Genomic DNA, 21,446 nt, shown 5'->3' with positions numbered 1-21,446 from the left:
AGCCGGAGGCCGGAGTACCCGCAACTCCATTTTTTTGTAGTGTTCAATGCTGGAAAGTTCTGCCAGTCCTCTGCACCTCTCAGTACACACAATCTCATCCTCCAATGTGATGCTATGTGCAGGTCTTCTTTGGACATAGTTGCATCTGCTCGCATTAACCACTTAAAACCCACAGACCCGGTACTGGGTCCGGATTTATTTCCGGTTTTTAAGTCTTTCCAAAACCATGCTTAATGTTCACCAATATATGCAAACTACCCACGCACATAACGGGAAGAAGCTAGTCTAAACATTGTTTTCTACCTCATCAACAACCAATTCACACACTGACCCCTTCTTTCCACCAGAGCCGTCAGCAGCACGTTACTGCAGCAGCACGTCATAGCTGCTGATAGGAACCGCTGTGGTCAACAGAACCTTTTCCACCGGAGCCGTCAGCAGCGCGAGTCTGCCGCCTTTCAGGAGCAGCATGTCGCAGCCTTTACGTGCCGGTTCTATTTTCTACGCGCAACGCCTCTGAAACGGGTCAAGTTCGACATTTTTGGGGAAGGAAAGACAGGAAATTGGACGCGGAAACAGAGCGATGCTTCCCGAGATTTTCAGAATAAAGAAACGTACTGCCTTCCAATTGCTTTACTTAAAAAAAAAAGTTACTAACTGTGCGTCCCCGTGAGAAGTTATCACCTAGCTAGCGGTCTCCTTTGTTTTTCAGGTCCGTATTGGCGATTATAAAATGGACAGAACATAAAACACAAACCATGTTGTAGTTTTCTCCTGCTTGTTGTTGTGTTTACTGACGAAGTCACTCGTGTGACTTCGTGCTTGGTCGGTGACAACTGCTCCCCTGCTGCTTCGCGTCTCGTGGGAAGGGCCAAGCAGCAGCTTACGCGAGCAAGACGTGCTGCTGCAGTAACGTGCTGCTGACGGCTCCGGTGGAAAGAAGGGGTAAGCCTTTAACCCTCCCACTGTCCTAATGGGTGTGACCTTGCGAGGAAAGTTGACCATTGAGCAGGGTTGATGGTTTATCCCTTGGGTCCATGTGGCAGGGGTGAGGAATGAGCACCACCTCACCCCTGCCACGTGGACCTCAAGGGATAAAACATCAATCCTGCTCAATGGTCACCTCTCCTCGCGGGGTCACCCACAAAGACAGTGGAAGGGTTAAATCAACTGGAAGTAAAAAACACTAACTTCACATATCAAGCAAAGCCTGAGGAAAACGCACTGTAGCAACAATAAAATATGATCCTATCAAGAAAACCTGCCACTCAAAATAAAGCCAAGATTGTCTTCTATCAAACAATATAAGTCTCATTTCTGTAACATAAAAACTCTCAAAGCCAGCCGCGATCAAACAGAGAGCAACACAGCACTTTATCGACCGTCAGCAGCATAAAGTCTGTATTGCCTTTGCTGATTTGTGATCATAATCCGTGTTCCGGTAAAAAAAAAATCCACTCGATTCATGTAAATCCATTTTCTCACCATCAAAACAAACCAATTCCTGACTGTTTTTGCTGTGTTTTGCTCCCTACAGGCGAGTTAGAAGTCTGTGACACCATCTTACCCAGAAGATTGGCTCACCCCTTGGGGGACCCGTGGACTTGTTGTTTCAGTTTGGACACAATGAAACACAACACCACACGATTCTATTGGCTAAGAGCTTTAAGGCGTGATTTGAACCACGCAAATCGTTCAGTAGGATCCTGAGATATCCTCACGCATTTCACATCTTTGCCATGTGCGCGTAAAAGTCACGTTTTACTCATGAGCGCAGGATGCATGAGGGAGTGTTCACCTGCAGCGCTGACCCTCTCTCGCTAGCGTTTATGAATGAGAGGAGCTTTTTAGATAGTTATCTGCTTTTTTCAACATCTTATTTTTACAATGGCTGGTAAAAACAAGAAGTGTTTCACCACTAAAGAGGTCCTGGATATGTTTGCTGAAGATGGCAGAGCTAACGTGTCCGGTGGATTCATCTTCTCATTAGGTCTTCACAGATCCGGACAATAGTGACCTGGATTATGAAATCTCTTCTTCAGAAAGATATGCAACCCATTTCCCTTAACTCTTTTCTTTGATTTGGTTTAAAATTACTGATAAATGTACCAAATAATATATATTTATATTATTTATGTACATGATCCTGTCTACATCAGCATTTTAGCTTATTTTTTTCTGTCTTGTTGTGAACAAATATATTTTTACATGTTTTTTTCCCCATGTGACTTTACAGTCAATAGCGATTAAATGGATTAGGAGTACAAACCACCATCACCTGGACAGGTATCCTTTGCTCAGCAACAGGCATGGCCAAGCCCATCTTCATTTGTTCCAAACCCAAGGAAAGGAAAAGCCTCAAGCTCATCTTTCCTAACTACCGTAATTTCCGGCCTACAAGCCGCTATTATTTCCCTGTGCTTTGAAGCCTGCGGCCAATATCATGGTGCAGCTCATGTAGATTTTTGTTGGCCAACAACCACTAGAGGCACTCTCCAGCAGTAAAGTGAGACAGGCATGACAAAACGTTTTGCGCTGAAGAAGACGCTCTTTGATTTAAGCAGCACATTTACACATCAGACACACCCTCGTCATGAAAAACACGCGGAGGAATGCAAATGCTGCAGCTTTCAAGTTAAAGGCGATCGATCTGGCCATCCAACAAGGAAACAGAGCCACTGCACGGGAGCTTGGCATAATCGAATCAATGGTGTGACGTTGGAGGCGGCAGCGGGAAGAACTCAGTCAATGTAAAAAAACGGCAAAAGCTTTCAGAGGAAATAGGAAAAACGAATATCCATTAACCCTGATGAACCTAATCGGTTGGGTAGATTACAGGCTTGTCTTGAGGACATAAAACATTGGAAGACTCTAAATTTTTTGTTTTAAAATCAAGACAAGACTGAAGTTCTCATCTTTGGACCAGAAATCCAGAAAAGGAAATTGCTTAGCCAGTCGCCTGACCTTAATGGCATTACATTAATCTCCGAGAACAAAGTAAGGAACCTTGGTGTTATCTTTGACCAGGACATGTCATTCAAATCCCAGGTTAAACAGGTTTGTAGGATTTCCTTTTTCCACCTTCGGAATATTGCTAAGATTAGAAGCATCCTTTCCAGGAGTGATGCTGAAAAACTAGTTCATGCATTTATTACATCAAGACTGGATTACTGTAATCCATTACTCTCAGGAAGTCCACAGAATGTAGTTAAAAGTCTTCAGCTTGTCCAAAATGCTGCAGCTAGAGTTCTGATGAGAATTAAAAAGAGAGATCATATCTCTCCTGTCTTAGCTTCCCTACATTCGCTTCGCTAATAACAAACCCTGGATCACCAGTGAACTGAAGAATCTGCTAAATGAGAAAAAAAGAGCCTTCAAGGAGGGAGAAAGGGAATTATTGAGGAGTATACAGAAGCAACTGAAGATCAACCTACAGAGGAACAATATCATAGATGTCTGGTCAGGGATGAAGAAGATTACAGGCTTCAAGCAGAGGAAGATTGCACAGATGGCAGCCTGGACACAGCCAATGAACTGAACAAGTTCTTCAATAGGTTCAGTTCAGGAACAAACCCAGCATCCTCCTCGCCTGTCCCCAGCCAATCAGACATCCCATCCTCCTCTGATCCAACATTTTCCTGTCACACGCCAGCTCTTTTGTCCTCTAACGCAGTCATGGACTCTTCTGGTTCTATAAATCTGTCTTCAACCAAGTCAGGAGATGCTGCTGCCCCATTTACCTCCCCCTCCCACCTATCTGTCTCTAGAAGTCAGGTGAAGAGGCAGCTGGAGAGACTGAACAGGAACAAGGCTGCAGGTCCAGATGGTGTCAGCCCCAGAGTACTGAAGGCCTGTGCAGAGCAGCTCTGTGGGATTCTGCAGCACCTCTTCAACCTCAGCCTGGCCCAGGAGCAGGTTCCAGTCCTGTGGAAGACATCCTGCCTTGTTCCAGTTCCAAAGAAAACTCGCCCATCAGTCAATGACGACTACAGGCCGGTTGCCCTGACATCCCACATCATGAAGGTCCTGGAGAGACTCCTGTTGGTCCACCTGAATAAGCAAACTAGAACATATCAGGACCCGCTGCAGTTTGCTTATCGCCATGGAGTTGGAGTTGAAGATGCCATCATCCAGCTGCTTCAACCAACCCACTGTCATCTGGACAAAGCAGGCAGCACTGTGAGGGTCATGTTCTTTGATTCCTCCAGTGCATTTAACACAATCCAGCCTGATGTACTTTGCCAGAAACTCCAGAAGACACAGGTGGGGGCCTCAATTATCGCCTGGATTAAAGACTACCTGACAAACAGACCACAGTTTGTGAGGCTGAAGAACTGCACATCAAACCAGGCGATCAGTAACATTGGAGCACCACAGGGGACTGTACTCTCACCATTCCTTTTCACCCTGTACACCTCAGACTTCCAGTACAAATCAGAGACCTGTCATCTACAGAAACACTCAGATGACTCTGCAGTTGTCGGGTGTATCAGAGATGGACAGGAAGCTGAGTACAGAGAGCTGGTGGAGCGCTTTGTGGCATGGTGTGGAAACAATCATCTGACCTTGAACGTGAACAAAACAAAGGAGATGATTTTAGACTTCAGAAGAAACAGGGTGGAGTCAAACACTGTTTCTATCATGGGAGAAGAAGTGGAGGTGGTTGAGGAATACAAATACCTTGGAGTTCACCTGGACAACAGACTGGACTGGAGAAAGAACAGCGAAGCCGTTTACAAGAAGGGACACAGCAGACTGCACTTCTTGAGGACGCATAGGGCCTTCAATGTCTGTAGCAAGATGCTGCAGATCTTCTACAAGTCTGTTGTTGAGAGTGTAATCTCTTCAGCCATCGTCTGTTGGGGTAGCAGCATCAGAAGCAGGGACCTGAAAAGGCTCAACAGCCTAATAAAAAAGGCTGGTTCTGTTCTGGGGACGACTGTGGAACCGCTGGAGGAGATAATGCAAAGAAGGATTCTCCAGAGGATCAAGAACATGATGGACAACCCTGAGCATTCTCTTCACAAGACTGTCCGACAACGGAGGAGTGTCTTCAGTCAGAGGCTTCTTCAGTTTGGCTGCAACACTGACCGCTACTGGAGATCATTCCTGCCAACAGCCATTGTAATATACAACACCTCTTTGATGACTTGATTATTATTATTATCCTGAGCTACTACAGCAATCAATTTCCCTCTGGGATTAATAAAGTATTTTTGAATTGAATCGAATTGGCTAGCTGTTAAATTCAGAATAGATTTTAAGATCCTTCTTCTCACATATAAAGCTCTTAATAATCAAGCTCCATCATACATCAGTGATCTGATTGTTCCATATGTTCCTAACCGAGCACTTCGCTCTCAGACTGCAGGTCTACTGGTGGTTCCCAGAATATCTAAAATTAGGATGGGAGACAGATCTTTTAGCTATCAGGCTCCTCTCCTGTGGAACCAGTCTAAGATAAGATAAGATAAGATAAGATGACCTTTATTAGTCCCACAAGTGGGAAATTTGTTTCGTTTACAGCCAAGCAAAGTAAAAGTAAAAGTTATGCTGCAGAGGGAGAAAAACACTAAAATACAATAAGACCAACTGCAATGAGATAAAATAAACTCAATACAATAGACAGTTTATACCTTAAGAATGGGTTAAAAATAATAAATAATAACCATACTAGATACAGCTAGAAATACAGAGTACACTTCATCCAACAGCTTTGTTGTAGAGTCTGACAGCAGTGGGGAGGAAAGACCTACGGAATCTCTCTGTCCCACACCTTGGGTGCCGCAGTCTCCCACTAAAAGCTGCTCATAGCTGTCAAAGTCACCTGCATGGGATGGGAGATACAGGTGCTGGCCAGTAAATTAGAATATCATCAAAAGGTTGAAAATATTTCAGTAATTCCATTCAAAACGTGAAACTTGTACATTATATTCATGCAATGCACACAGACCAATGTATTTCCGATGTTTATTACGTTTAATTTTGATATTTATAGGTGACAACCAATGAAAACATCAAATCTGGTATCTCAGAAAATTAGAATATTCTAAAGGCCAATGAAAAAATGTTTGTTTCTCTAATGTTGGCCAACTGAAAAGAATGAACATGAAAAGAATGTGCATGTATAGCACTCAATACTTAGTCGGGGCTCCTTTTGCCTCAATAACTGCAGTAATGCGGCGTGGCATGGACTCGATCAGTCTGTGGCACTGCTCAGGTGTTATGAGAGCCCAGGTTGCTCTGATAGTCGTCTTCAGCTCCTCTGCATTGTTGGGTCTAGCGTATTGCATCCTCCGCTTCACAATACCCCATAGATTTTCTATGGGGTTAAGGTCAGGCGAGTTTGCTGGCCAATCAAGGACAGGGATACCATGGTCCTTGAACCAGGTGCTGGTGGTTTTGGCACTGTGTGCAGGTGCCAAGTCCTGTTGAAAGGTGAAGTCTGCATCCCCATAAAGTTGGTCAGCAGCAGGAAGCATGAAGTGCTCTAAAACTTCCTGGTAGACGGCTGCATTGACCCTGGACCTCAGGAAAATGAGTGGGCCAACACCGGCAGATGACATGGCACCCCACACCATCACTGACGGTGGAAACTTTACACTGGACCTCATGCAACGTGGATTCTGTGCTTCTCCGCTCTTCCTCCAGACTCTGGGTCCTTGATTTCCAAAGGAAATGCAGAACTTGCTTTCATCAGAAAACATAACTTTGGACCACTCAGCATCAGTCCAGTCCTTTTTGTCCTTGGCCCAGGCGAGACGCTTCTTGCGCTGTTTCTTGTTCAAGAGTGGCTTGACACACGGAATGCGACACCTGAATCCCATGTCTTTCATGAGTCTCCTCGTGGTGGTTCTTGAAGCGCTGACTCCAGCTGCAGTCCACTCTTTGTGGATCTCCCCCACATTTTTGAATGGGTTTGTCGTCACAATTCTCTGCAGGGTGCGGTTATCCCTAGAGCTTGTACACTTTTTTCTACCACATTTTTTCCGTCCCTTCGCCTGTCTGTTAATGTGCTTGGACACAGAGCTCTGCGAACAGCCAGCTTCTTTAGCAATCACCTTTTGTGTCTTGCCCTCCTTGTGCAAGGTGTCAATGATTGTCTTTTGGACAGCTGTTAAGTCAGAAGTCTTCCCCATGATTGTGGTGCCTTCAAAACAAGACTGAGGGACCTTTTAAAGGCCTTTGCAGGTGTTTTGAGTAAATCAGCTGATTAGAGTGGCAGCAGGTGTCTTCTATATTCAGCCTTTTCAGAATATTCTAATTTTTTGAGATACCAAATTTGGAGTTTTCATTAGTTGTCACTTATGAATATCAAATTTAAATGTAATGAACATTGGAAATACATTGGTCTGTGTGCATTGCATGAATATAATGTACAAGTTTCACGTTTTGAATGTAATTACTGAAATATTTTCAACCTTTTGATGATATTCTAATTTACTGGCCAGCACCTGTATTGTCCAACATGGATGACAGTTTAGCTGTCATTCTCCTGTCACTCACCACCTCCACAGGGTCCAGGGGGCGTCCTAGAACAGAACTGGCCCTGCGGATCAGTCTGTTCAGTCTCTTCCTATCCCCCGCAGAGATGCTGCTGCCCCAGCAGACCACACCATAAAAGATGGCCGAGGCCACCACAGAGTCATAAAAGGTCTTCAGGAGAGGGCCCACAACTCCAAATGACCACAGTCTCCGTTAGGGGTTGTATGAACTAGTCGACTAGTCGACTTCACTGCTCTGTAGTGACTTTTTATGCCTTTCAGCGACTAGTCGCTGTCACGTGATAATGACAAAATGGAGTCTGCGGAAAACACAGCAGGTGACGAGCCGGGTGGGTCATTGCAGCAAACTAGCAGAAATGTTTCAGTTGTGTGGAAATACTTCACTAAAGATGAATCTTCTAATTCTGTAACATGTAAAATCTGCAAGTCCGTTCTAAAATACAACAAAAATACAAGTGCTATGCACATGCATTTGAAAAGGCATCCGCTAATGCTAGCTGAGGAGGGACAACCCAAGTCGCATGTTCAGCAGTCAATCAGCGCTTTCACCAAACGTCCAGCTGTAACAGAAAGACGACGGCAGCAAATCACCAATTTGTTGGTGGATTTTATTGTCAAAGACATCAGACCATTAGCTGCAGTCCACGGAGACGGCTTCAGAGACCTACTGAATTTTTTCGAGCCAGGTTACAACGTCCCATCCTACAACACACTGTGGAACGCCATTGCACACCAGTATGATAACCTGCGTGAAAATATTAGTGAAGAAATGAAAGGCCAGAGTGTTTTGCTAACAACTGATCTGTGGACATCTTCCACCATGGAGCCGTATATTACGGTAACTGCTCACTACGTTACCGATTCATGGCAGCTGAAGGCCCGGGTGCTCTGTACCGCCATGATGCCAGAGAGGCACACGGCTGTAAACATTGCTGATCGGCTGTCTAAAAATAATCAGTGAATGGGGAATACAGGTGTTTTGCACAGTCCACGATAATGCCAGTAACATGAATCTAGCCATGGAGCAATGCGAGATGTTTCCACATGATCTGGGCTGCACCGGACACACACTGCAGCTGGCAATTAAAGCTGGATTAGTTTTACCTGAGGTGGTGAAAGCTGTCGACGCAGCAAGAAGAGTTGTCAGCCACTTTCGCCACTCTTCACTTGCATCTTGCGCTCTGAAGAAGCGTAAGGAACAGCTTGGCGTAAAATCCAACAAACTCCAGACTGACTGTCCTGTTCGGTGGAATTCCACTTCTGTCATGCTCCAGCGGCTGTTCGAGCAGAGGATCGCGGTCCAGTCCGTACTTGCAGATGAAGCGGTCACAAAGTCAAGCGTCCAGAAGTCACTTGCCATGAGAGCCTCCCAGTGGGAGCTTGTGGAACAGCTGATTCCTGTGCTGCACCCTCTGGCAAAGGCTACTGAAATAATGTGTGGCGAGTTGCACGTTGGGCTTTCTTTCATTCATCCTGTGATTTTCAACATGATCAGCAGCCCTCTGTGTGTTGAAGAGTCTGACCTGGCAGCTGTACGCACTTTCAAAAACGGTCCGACAACAGCCGGAAACGCACTTCAAACTGAGGATCTGACAGAATCTATCCCGATTGCTGCCTGCATGTTAGACCCTCGCTTCAAACATCTTCAGTTCATCCCGCAGAATAAAAGAGAGGAAGCCCAGAGACACCTGGACGTCCTGCTACAGAACGGAGAGCCGCCTGCAGCAACAGGTAGGTCCACTGAACTATAATACGCTCATGTTATTCAGATGCATGCAGCATAGGTAATTTTAAACTTATCATTTTAGGTGAAGCTCAAGCCGAGGACACAACTGATGCCCAAATTGAGCCGATGACTGGGAAAAAAGCCAGACTCGAGGAAGACTTTGTGCAACTTTTTGGACCGCATTATCAAAGTGACAGGAGATCAACTCACTGCTCCACTGCAGCTGAAGAAATCCGGGATTATTTTTCAACACCACACATTCCCACCATGGACAATCCGCTCCAGTGGTGGTCCCGCAACCAGGATAGATTTCCCCGTTTGGCAAAGCTAAGCAAAAGCTATTTGGCTGTTCCAGCTACCAGCACCCCGAGCGAGAGGATTTTTTCACTTGCCGGGAATACGATCACCCGACAGCGGGCGAGCCTGCATCCTGATCATGTGGATGCACTAATTTTCTTGCACGCAAACCAGGATCAAAAACATATGACCAAACAGACTGTCGGCAGCGAGTAAACATAAGTTTTTTGTGGACTTTTTTTAGGAGTTTTTATTTTGCGCACTTAATTTTACATGTTACACAAGAGTTACATGATTATTGTTACTGATTAGCAGCAATAAGCCTGCTTGTTCTCTTTTATGCTCTGCATTCAAGAATGTTTTTGAAGCTGATTGTTGTCAGCAGTTGCAATAAGGGTTGCCAATAAAGCCTAAGTGTTCTAAAGCTGTCCTGTCTACTGCGTTTATGCTGCACATTCTCACACCCAAGCATCAAAAATGATGCGGTGTGACCAAGCGTTTGTCTCCAAAAGAAGGGAGCTACTGCGCTCTCCGGTCACCAACCGCCGCTTCCGGTGTATGACGTCATCAACGACTAGTCGAAGTCAACTCGACTTTCATTACTTGACTGTCGACTTAAAAAAAAAATAAAGTCGTGCAGGCCCTAGTCTCCGTAGTAGGTACAGCCTACTCTGCCCTTTTCTATATAGGGCATCTGAATTATGAGTCCAGTCCAGTTTATTGTTCAGATGGACCCCAAGGTACCTGTAACTGTCCACAGTCTCAATGTCCATGCCCTGTATGCTCAATGGTTGAAGCGAGGAATGCTTATGTCTACGAAAATCTACCACCAGCTCCTTAGTTTTGCTGGCATTAATCTGTAGATGGTTCAACTGGCACCAGTCCACAAAATCCTGAGTCAGTCTCCTGTACTCCTTGTCATCCCCATCCTTGATGAGACCCACAATCGCAGAGTCATCCGAGAACTTCTGCAAGAAGCACTGATTTGAGTTATAGGAGAAGTCCGCAGTATAGATGGTAAAAAGGAACGGAGCCAGAACCGTCCCCTGGGGGGCCCCCGTGCTGCAGACGACACTATCCGACACACAGCCCTGAGCCCTGACATACTGTGGTCGGTCAGAAAGGTAGTCCAGAATCCAGGTAGCGAAGTGATGATCCACTCCAGCGTTCACCAGTTTGTCCTTCAGAACCGAGGGAAGAATGGTATTGAAGGCACTGGAGAAGTCAAAAAACATGATCCTCACAGTACTCCCAACAGTCTCCAGGTGAGCGAGCGAGCGATGCAGGAGGTGGATGACCGCATCATCAGCACCAATGCCAGTTTGATAGGCAAACTGAAGCGGGTCCAGTGAAGAGCCCACTAGGCGCCGAAGCCAAACCAGAACTACTTTTAAGACTAGGCTCAAAATATTTTTATTCCATAGGGCCTATAGATAGAATGGATGTTATTGCTCAGCTAGTCTTCGGGGGAATAAAGACAAAGACCCAGGTTACTAATCTTTGTGTTATCATTGACTCAGACCTGAACTTCTGTGGACATATTAAGGCTATAACTAAATCAGCGTTTTATCACCTTCATCAAAAATCAAGAGTCAGAGGCCTCATGTCCAGACTAGACTTAGAGAAACTTATTCATGCTTTTATTTCTAGTTGGCTGGACAACTGCAATGGTCTCCTAACTGGTCTTTTTAAAATAGCTGTGAAGCGACTGCAGCTTGTTCAGAATGCTGCTGCTAGAGTCTTAACAAAAACTAAGAACGGATCACGTCACTCCTGTTCTTAGATCTCTACACTGGTTACCAATAAACTACAGAATAGACTTCAAAGTGCCCCTACTAGTTTATAAATCACTCAATGGCATGGGACAAAAATGCATGTCCGATCTCATTCCTGTATACACATCCAACAGGGCTCTGAGATCCCTTGGAAACAATCAGCTTGTAAAACCTTGGGTCAGAACAAAACATGGTGGAGGTTACTCTTAGCTACTATGCTGCTCACATATGGAATCAGCTAATGGGCTCGACACACGGGAGGCGACAAACGACCGCGATCAGCGAAATTTGTCGCTGTCGCTTTTATTACCTGTCACACGGGAGGCAATCCGCGGCAGCGGCCAGCTGCAAAGCCGTCTACGCGTTCTGTTCCATGGCGAAATCGACACTTCCGTTGTTTTGTTTGGCTGTGTCAGGTTGGAGGGAATTAAGGTTATTTAAGCGGTTCAGAGTTAATAAAGTGGTAGATATGATGTTTCACAAGGTGCTGCTAGAGTTATTTGAAATCTTACTTCTGATTTTACTATAAAACATAATAATAATCAACTTCTCCTTCATGTTTGCTCGGAGAAGTGCGGAGCATCCTGTCCGCTCATTGGTCAGTGAATGAAACCTCCGTTGATTGGTCCTCGCCCGAGCGACAGCGATGAAAAGTTGAAAATGTTTAAACTTTCTGGGATTGCGTCGCTGGGTCGCACGTGCACGACACGTGCACGAGTGCAAACTTTCACACGCACGTTTTTTGCGTTTCGCTTGGTAGGAGGGAGACCTGCGATTATCGCTTTGTCGCACATGTCTCATTGAAAATGAATGGAGGAGAGGCGATGTGGCCTCCCGTGTGTCGAGCCCATTACCCATGACCTCAGATCTGCCCCAACCCCAGTGTGGTTTAAAACACAGCTAAAACCCCTAATGTACTCATCAGCCTTTACATGAATTGTTTCTTATGCTGCAGCATCTCCACTGTTATCTGCGCTGTAACTTTGTCTCCTTTAGCTCCAAACTAATTCCATTTGTGTGTCTTTATGTTGTTTTGAGATCGTGTCCTGATAATTGTAAAGCTCATTGAATTGCCTTTGTGTTTGAAATGTGCTCTAGGCATAAAGCTGCATTGCCTTGCTTATGATTAAAACCTGATGTTAGCCTAGATCTGGACAAGTGGGGGAGTAGAGGGAGGTGGAGTGTACAGTCGGTAAAGACGGCTCTCCCTTGCCCTGCCTCCAACATGCCTCCATCTAAATAGGATAGATTATCCAGAGTTATCTCTGTAGTTATGCTGCTATAGGCTTAGACTGCTGGAGGATACACTGACCACTTTTCACTCTCTACTGCTTTATTCTACTATCTGCTCTTTAACTGTATTATTTCTGCTATTTCAGCTGTTAACTTTATTTTCTCTCTAAGTGTTTTTCTCCCCAGAAGAAGCTACAACAATGTTCTGCTGAGCTGTGGTGGCCTCATGGAGGGGGCCATCGACAAGCACACTGCTGCTAACCACTTAAACATTCTCCCTCTCCTGATAATAACTTTTTACTCTCTTTGACATTGGATGTGCTACTACTAGTTTACCTGTTTAATTATAGATCCACTAGGATAAATACAATAAAGTTTATCTCTCACCAAATAGAATATTTACTAAGACATCACAATATAACCATAGAAACACTACTTTGTCTTTGTCTTTGTGTGTGTGTGTGTGTGTGTGTGTGTGTGTGTGTGTGTGTGTGTGTGTGTGTGTGTGTGTGCGCGTGTGCGTGTGCGCGTGCGTGCGTGCGTGCGTGTGGCTGCTCTGACTTCTCCATCTCCAGTGAGTCATGGTGGATGGCTTCTTATACTGAGCCAGGATCTTCTGGAGGTTTCTTCTTCCGGCTCTTGGAGAGTACAGATGCTTTTTTTCTCATGTCCCTTAACGAGCTTTCGAGGAATACTGGCTTAATCCCGGAGCTCAGGGATGGAATGCATTGCGCAGTGAACTCACAAACTCATATAATTGTCGAGATGAGTCGTAAGCTTGGAACTTTGGCTGAGATTCAAGTTCTGACACAGAAGGTGAATTCGATCAAGGAGAGAGTTGACAGATCAGCACGGATTGGGATAGATTGATTACGCCATTATTGGACCTGGAGGGGCTGAAGACTGACAGGACTCTTAAGGCAGAGAGGAAATTGTCTGTCTGTACCCAAAACAATTCTTATCTGAATCTGGTGCCCTTGTGCCTGTGAGGCTGAAGTGAAAACTCCCCCCTCAGAATAAATGTAGAATGCTGTCGTTGCTATGGAAACCCTTTCTCCCTATCCCAACCTGGGTGGGACTGTGGCCGGTGAAGGCGGTGGAACCGTATCTAGGAGTCAATGTGCTCTCTAACCCATTATCTCCCGAGTCCCAACCCTGCCTCCCCACCTAGTGGACACTTATGTTGTGTATCGTCTGAAGTCTGTGTGCATATCTGTCTTAGGTGTTTTTTTTTTGCATAGCAAAGCTATCCTCTCTGTCGGGGGTAACTCTGAAGTGCCTTTTTTCCCTCCCCCTGACTCTATCCTCATATAAACCCAAAATCTTGCTTAGGGCCCCTACAATGCTAGAAACAGCCCTGCTTGTTTAGGTAAACACCCATGTATTTGTAGGATTCGACCCTCTTGTTGTCCGTTCCCTGGATGTTCACCGGTGACGTAACAGCTGGCTGACATCCTCCAAGATCCACCACCATCTCCTTTGTTTTCCCTGTTTACCAGTCCACAAAGAAATCAAAGAACATGATCCTCACAGTACTGCCAGGCTTCTCCATGTCAGCCAGAGAGCGATGCAGCAGATAGGTGATCACATCCTCCACTCCAACATCTGGTCTGAACTGCAGCGGATCCATCAAAGGTCCCACAGTAGACCGGAGGTCCCAGGATCAGTCTCCCTTATAGTACATTAAAATAAAGCCTGAGGGTTAAGATTCTGCTATTTCATCTTAAGACTTCTAAAAGGACTGGCAGTTGGTGTTCTTTGTTGCCTAGCAGGGAAAAAGCTACAGGTTCAACTCCGATTTCCTCACACAGACCAAAAACATGCATTTATTACTGCACGCAATTATTTATCAACGAGTGTCCCTACTCTTACCCAGTGACTTTCAGGAACTTGACAATAATACAAAATAGATGATGAATCATGTTTGTCCATCCTTCAACAGGTAAATGCTTTCCTGTCCTTTATGGTGCCAATGGTGGCCATTTCTGTCCTGAATGGGGTCATCGCCAATCAGCTTCTGCATATGTTTCGAGAGGCGGAGCAGGACAACCGCATTTGCCTCACAGGAGGGAATTCTACCATGCTGAACATCATGGTGGAATCCAACCGCACTCAGTCACTTCGCCATGGGGTTCTTGTTCTACGTGAGTGAAAACCTCTAAAGTTTAGCGCATGAAACCGTGATCACAACACATTCTCTGCAACTTTTCCGCTTGCTTACCAGCAGTGGCTTGATGTGCTTTTTTCCAGAGTGATTTAACCTATGAGACACTCACATGTCATGCACAGCAGATTGTCACAGTTTGATAAAATTAATTAAATGCATAAAGATCCGAGACTTTTCACTGCATTGCACACAGCTAGCTGCATGTGGATAAATGTGAGGAATGGATAAACTTTGCTCATGATCTGCATTTTTGTTGTTCGCCTCAAGGGCAACCTGCCGATTATCACTTGTAAGTCGCTTTGGACAAAAGCGTCTGCTAAATTCATAAACATTTTGATTCCTTCTGCAGCTGCATGTTATTTCACCCACACACCTGAAGACATCTTGTGCATTTCTTAATGCTGTTATTAGTGACAAAGCACAGACGAGAATTAATGAATCATTTCCTTAATGAACAATTGTGTCATAATTTGTTTATTTAGAGTAACAACCTCTTGCACCAGTTTTCAAGGTAGATCCTTCCTATTCACAAAAATGGCTAGACTTGGAAAAAGACGAAGAATGACTGATAAACAGGAAAGAAAAATTTAATGTGAACTTTAAAATCAAAACTAGAAAACCTTGAGACCAATGCCATGACATGCAGATGTTTCATGTAAATTGAAATAAATCTATCCAGTTTTTATTGTCCATCTATCCATTTTTATCTACTTATCTAAGGTCAAGTCGCAGAAGCAGCAGCCTAAGCAGAGAGGTCCAGTCTTCCCTCCCACCAGCCACTTGGGCCAGCTCCTTTGGGGAAATCCAAAGGCTTTTGTTCCCTGGCCGGCCAAGAGACATTAGGCACGTTCGGACTGTAGGAACCTTTAGTAGTTCCTAAAGCCTTTTCAGAAACCAGCCCCTTTTTGCCAGTGTTTGTACAGATAGAAACTGGGAGCCTTTACCCGTATTTCTTAGAACCATTTTAGCGTCTACTCTGAGGCAATGACTTCCCGTGGTTCCTGAGAAACTAATGTGACGTCGACGCTTGGTGAGCCACGCCCCTTGTTTTCTTTCTGCATCTTTTCTGTTCCGAATCGTGTTTGTTTATCTAGAAAAAGACTGGACTGCATCCCGGATACTCCTGCTGCCACCAGCATGCCTTGCCAAAACCGAACAGGTAAAGAAAACATTCTTAGTGAAATTACAAATGTTAGGGTTAGGGGGGCGTCACAGGAGGATCTCGCACAGGGCGCCATTTAGGCCAGCTCCGCCTCTGGCAACAATATTGAAGGGCCCCATCATCACGATCCAAGGGTCACCATAATATGTTCACATACAGAATATTTTACTGTAATATGCAGTAAATATGCTCAATACTTGAATGCCTGATGTCACTTAACCCACTCAGGGTAACCTTTGACCCACCTCGTGTGAACTGACCAATGAGGAGAAGGTCTTAACTTGAGGCCCTCTCTTCATGGGACCCATTTTTTTTTGTAAAACCTAAAATTAATATCAGATTCTGCCAATAAAAGGGCTCTAAAACAATTCATATGTAAATATTCTGCAGGTTTATTGCAAAATCTCATTTTTCTGCAAATGTGCTGCAACAAGGTTTTATTAATAATAAATTATTATACCTTTTGTTTTACTACAGCATCGGTAAGCTTCCTGTGCACAGATTATTAAGGATGCTTGTTTCAGCTGTGAGATTAGACGATAGGATCAATGAAAGAATAAGTTATCACACACTCCATGGAAACTTTCAGAGAATCCACAAATAGTGGCTTTCAAATGGTTTTGTTACTTTCTGCAAGTTTAGAAAAGCAGCAGATGAGACAGCATGTCTGATAATTTAGTTTTTCATCTGATAATATTAGAACATGTCAGTAATGTCTGAGGGGCTTTTATAAACACTGTATAACTAACACTCCTGGAGAGGGTAGGGATTACACAGAGGAATCTGGGCAGGGGGGTCATTTTGCCTTGGCCCCCAAAATGCCTTGAAACGGCCCTGGGTGTGTGACTGAGTTTTGAAGGTGATCTGAATTGTATCAGATGTATAAATACTACACGTGTACAACGTATTGTTTTATACAGGTAAAAGCGGGTAGTGGAGACAAATCTACCTACATTTTACTTTTAACACTTTGTTTTGTTTTCTTGTTTTTATTGAACTATTTCCTGTCCTGTCTGTCTCTCATCTTCCTGCATCTCCTCTAAACTCTCCAGAAAAGCTGCTGCCTGGATTCTTACTTTTTCACCTCATCAGTTACTTCTGAGCAGATCAAAGGGATCTCCTGACCGTAGCGGAGAGCGCGTTTCAATGCGTCAGTGAGGTGAAATCACCACAGCACAGGTGATGAGCTCCGCAGTAGCAGAGCGCTTCAGGCACAAATAAGACAGAAAGTAGAGAACATTTGCGGACATGAACGATCGTGTGTTAATTATAGTTTTTTGGTTGTGCCACTTTGAGAATGTACCGTGCGCTGGACGCAGCAGCCTGGAGAGCACCAACGATGCTGAGTCCAGAAATGATGTAATATCGGTAGAAAACGTTTTTTCCGGCTCCCCTGGATGTGTAGGATATCCAGCTCCCCCATAATTCGATCCCTGCTCCTGGATGAAAAACCGGACATTTTCATCGATACAAGAAACCCCTCCCGCACGCCCCGGACAGAGAGTGAAAAGTGGACGTCCGGGGAAAACAGGAGGTATGGTCACTCTAGAATATAAAGCGGGAGAATACAGATACAGTATTTTGCTCGTGCCCTTGCTGCCCTGGGCCTGGGCCCTTTAGAGTTCGTGGACCCCTGGGCAATTGCCCAGTTGCCCATATGGTCAATCCAGCCTTGGCTGTGGTCTATCGTCCACCTGGTCCAAACAGTTCTTTCCTTCAGGAGTTTAGTGACTTGCTATCCTCCACTGTGAAGCTGTCCAGACTGGTGATTGTTGGTGACTTTTACATCCATGTTGATGATCCCTCTGACCACTTTGCCATGAATTTCTCCAGCCTTATGGACTCTTTCGGCTTTACCTAGTATGTTTCTGGCCCCCCACACACCAGGGGGCACACTCTAGACCTTGTTTTTACCCTGAGTCTAAATGCTGACAGTGTTTGTCCTGAGGACGTTTATAATTCAGATCACCATTGCATTTTCTTTAACTCATCCGTTTTTGCGTCCCCACCTCCTGCTCGCCGTATGGTTAGTTCTCGTTTTCTTAATGAGAGCACAGCTAGCAATTTTTGTGCTGCTTTTAATCTACCCTGTTCTTCTGATAACGACCCAGATTCCTTAACTTCTCAGTTTAACGAGCACTGCCTCTCCATTCTGGACAACATCTGTCCTGTCAGAACCAGATCAGTTCCTGCAGTGAACCCTACTCCCTGGTTTAATGACAGCCTTCGCAGCCTGAAGCACCAATGCAGAAAAATTGAGCGTTTGTGGAAGAAAACCCATCTCCACGTCCATCTGCTGCACCTAAAGGATCTGCTGCACCTAAAGGATCTTCTGACATCCTTTAACTCCACAGTCGGAGATGCGAGGATTGCCTATTTTTCCAACCTGGTGTCCCAGAGCAAAGGGAACCCCAAGGTGCTGTTTAACACCATCAGCAGCATCGTCTCTCCTGCCTCTCCTACAGCCTCCATCCACTCTGTTGCAGACTGTGAGAACTTTCTGTCTTTCTTTGTGGACAAAGTCAATAAGGTTAGATCTAGCATCTCTCCTTCAGCCTTATCGCTGCCTCTCCCGACTCCAACCAGGCCCATCATCCTAGATAGCTTTGCTCCTGTTTCTTTGCCTGAGTTAACCAAACTAGTTAACTCTATGAAGACCTCTGCATGCCCCCTCCACATCTTACCCTCATCTTTGTTTAAAAGTGCTTTTCAGTCCATCGGTCCCAGCGTGCTCTCTATAATTAATGCTTCTCTGGTCTCTGGTCAGGTCCCTGCTTACTTTAAGAGCGCTCTAATCCACCCACTTCTTAAAAACCGAGTCTTGACACCTCTCTCCGTAGCAGCTTCAGACCCATCTCTAAACTTCCCTTCATCTCCAAGATCTTGGAAAAGGTTGTGGCTAAACAACTCACAGCTGCTCTTGATGAACAGAACATCTATGATAGCTTCCAGTCAGGTTTTCGTAGAGCTCATTCTACTGAAACAGCTCTTCTTAGGGTCTCTAATGACCTTCTGACTCACAGTGATGCAGGGGACTGTTCTGTTGTGGTCCTGCTGGACCTGACTGCAGCCTTTGACACTGTTGACCATCACCTGCTACTGGAGAGGCTGAGAGACTGGGTAGGCCTATCAGGATCTGCTCTGGAGTGGTTCTCCTCTAATTTTTCTGAGCGCTCCTTTTCTTTGGCCGTCTCCAAGTTTAGGTCCTCCTCCACCTCTCTTACCCATGGTGTCCCACAAGGTTCTGTGCTGGGGCCTCTGCTCTTCCTCCTCTATCTGCTTCCTCTTCAGCACATCCAGAGCTCCTTCAAAGGAATCTCCTACCATCTATATGCAGATGACATCCAACTGTACATCTCCTTTAAGCCCCATGAGATGTCTAAGCTGCAGCTGTTACACACCTGCTTAGACTCTATCAAAACCTGGATGGTGGGAGCTTTCTTCAGCTGAATGAAGATAAGACTGAGATCCTCATCTGTGCCCCAGACAAGCTGGTTCCCAAAGTCAGAGACTCTCTTGGTCAGCTTGCTTCCCACACCAAACCTTCTGTCAGGAATCTTGGTGTGACCTTTGACCCAGCTCTCACCCTGGATTCTCATGTCAGTTCTCTTGTTGGCTCTTCCGTCTTCCATCTCAGGAACATTGATAAGCTGAGTCCCATTCTGTCCCGCTCTGAACTTGAGACAGTTCTCCACACCTTCATCTCCTCACGCTTTAGACTACTGTAACTCTCTTTTCATGTGTCTGAGCAGAACCTCCCTGAACCGTCTACAGGTGGTTCAGAACGCCTGTGCTCGGCTTCTGACCAAGTCCTCCAAACACACCCACATCACCCCGCTTCTCCTCCAGCTTCACTGGCTGCCAGTCAACTTCAGGGTTCATTTCAAGATCCTGGTTCTGGTCTATAGGGCCTTACATGGACAAGCACCATCTTACATTGGTGATCTTCTTAGTCCCTACACCCCCAGCAGGTCCTTGAGGTCCAGTGATCAAAGCCTACTGGTTGTATAGCACCAGGCTAAAGGTCAAAGGTGACAGATGATCTGCTGCTGTGGCCCCCAGACTCTGGACCTCTCTCCCCCTGAGCCTGAGATCAGTGGACTCAGTGGTCTCCTTTAAAAAGCAGCTGAAGACTCACTTGTTCAAGCTGGCTTTTGTATGACCTTCTTCACCTCTCTCTCTTTATTCTGCTCTCCCCACCTATTCCACCTTCCTCAGGATCCACTGGTTTCCCTCTTTCCTGTTCGTTCTCTCTCTCTTAACATTTTAATCACAATTGTCTATTGTTGCTCATTTTATATATATTTTCAAACATTTTCTAAATTCTTTTATATCTTTCCTATTCACTCTCTCTTTCTTTACATTTGTATTCAAAATTGTCTATTTTTGCTCATTTTAAACATATTTTTAAGCATTTTCTAAATGCTTTTTTATATTTTTACATTTTTTGTTTTTGTGAAGCGCCTCGTGTTTTTTATCTTGAGAGGCGCTGTAGAAAAGATCTTATCTTCTTCTTGACATACAGTCAACCTGTTTGCACACTGCAAGCTGACACTGTCATGAGCTGAACTCAGAAGACCCGTAATGATGCCAAACACAGTTAAAGTATATAAAAAAAGTATTTTATTTTTGGTGGAGTTACCAGATGGGCGAGGCTGGAGACAGTCGGAGACAGGCGAAGGTCAAAAATGGCAGAGTACAAGGCAGGGGTCAGGAGAAAAACGAGGTCCAGAGGCAGAGATCAGGCAGGGTGGATGGCCCAAAGTTTTCAATAATCTGGCATAGACTGGATAGGTGGATGGTTCTTTTATAGCAGGGGAAGCAGGTGTGTGAGATGAGCTGAGGAGTCAGAAGCAGGTGAAGTGGATGAAGGCTGATTACAGGAACAGGTGAGATGAATGAAGTTGATTGTGATGCTGACTGAGGTTGCTAGGGGAAACGGCTTGGCTGGAGCTTGGTGAAGGGACAGGTGAGCTGAATGAAGAGTAAATGAGGAGGCAGAGGAGGGTGAAGGATGGGAGTCATGACAGACACAGCCAGACTGCTCCCTAAGAGCCACATTCACTTTGGAAGCAGACAAGCATTCCAGCTACTGTTGTGACCTGGAGACATCTCAAAACTGGACGGGTCGTATCAAAGTTAATCTACTGGCTTCCGGTGCAGTGAAGTCCACCCGAATTCTGACAGTCCGGATCTGCTGGGGGTCTCCGCCAGGGTTTGTAGACACAGCAGATTGCGTCTGATGTTGTTTTATTAACAATCAACTCTCTAGTTGATAGCAGACAACATTCTTTTACATCCAGAATTCACAATTTCTTTCAGATACAAAGATTCTGATAAACATCTAGCTTACATCACACCACCTACACATCACATTCCATCACCGCATATCCACTCCAAGAGAGCACTCAAAATGTCAGCTCTCTTAAAAAAATATGCTGTTCTCCTTCAAATCTTTGTTTTTGCGCTCAGATTTTAACCTTTTTGCACTGGTATTGTTTCTCACATGAAAACTTTCTCTGCTCCCACAAGTCTGTTCCCTGCTCTCACAGATTTTTTCTGCTCTTTCTCGAAACCATCC

The 21,446-nt window shown here is 45.1% G+C and overlaps 1 protein-coding gene across 2 annotated transcripts in view; it reads left to right on the top strand.

Annotated features, from left to right (window-relative positions):
• Positions 1–21,446, top strand: part of ntsr1 (neurotensin receptor 1 (high affinity)) — an 83,726-nt gene that overhangs the window by 32,517 nt on the left and 29,763 nt on the right. For both annotated transcript variants that reach the window (XM_070544886.1, XM_070544885.1), the window contains one exon: positions 14,479–14,680. In XM_070544886.1, the coding sequence (XP_070400987.1) occupies positions 14,479–14,680 (202 nt within the window). The remainder of the gene's footprint in view (positions 1–14,478; positions 14,681–21,446) is intronic.

The sequence above is a fragment of the Nothobranchius furzeri genome, chromosome 15 (genome assembly GCF_043380555.1).
Source record: "Nothobranchius furzeri strain GRZ-AD chromosome 15, NfurGRZ-RIMD1, whole genome shotgun sequence".
Classification (NCBI taxonomy): Eukaryota; Metazoa; Chordata; class Actinopteri; order Cyprinodontiformes; family Nothobranchiidae; genus Nothobranchius; species Nothobranchius furzeri.
Note: the sequence above shows the minus strand (reverse complement) of the source record. Positions and strands in the feature narration are given on the sequence as shown.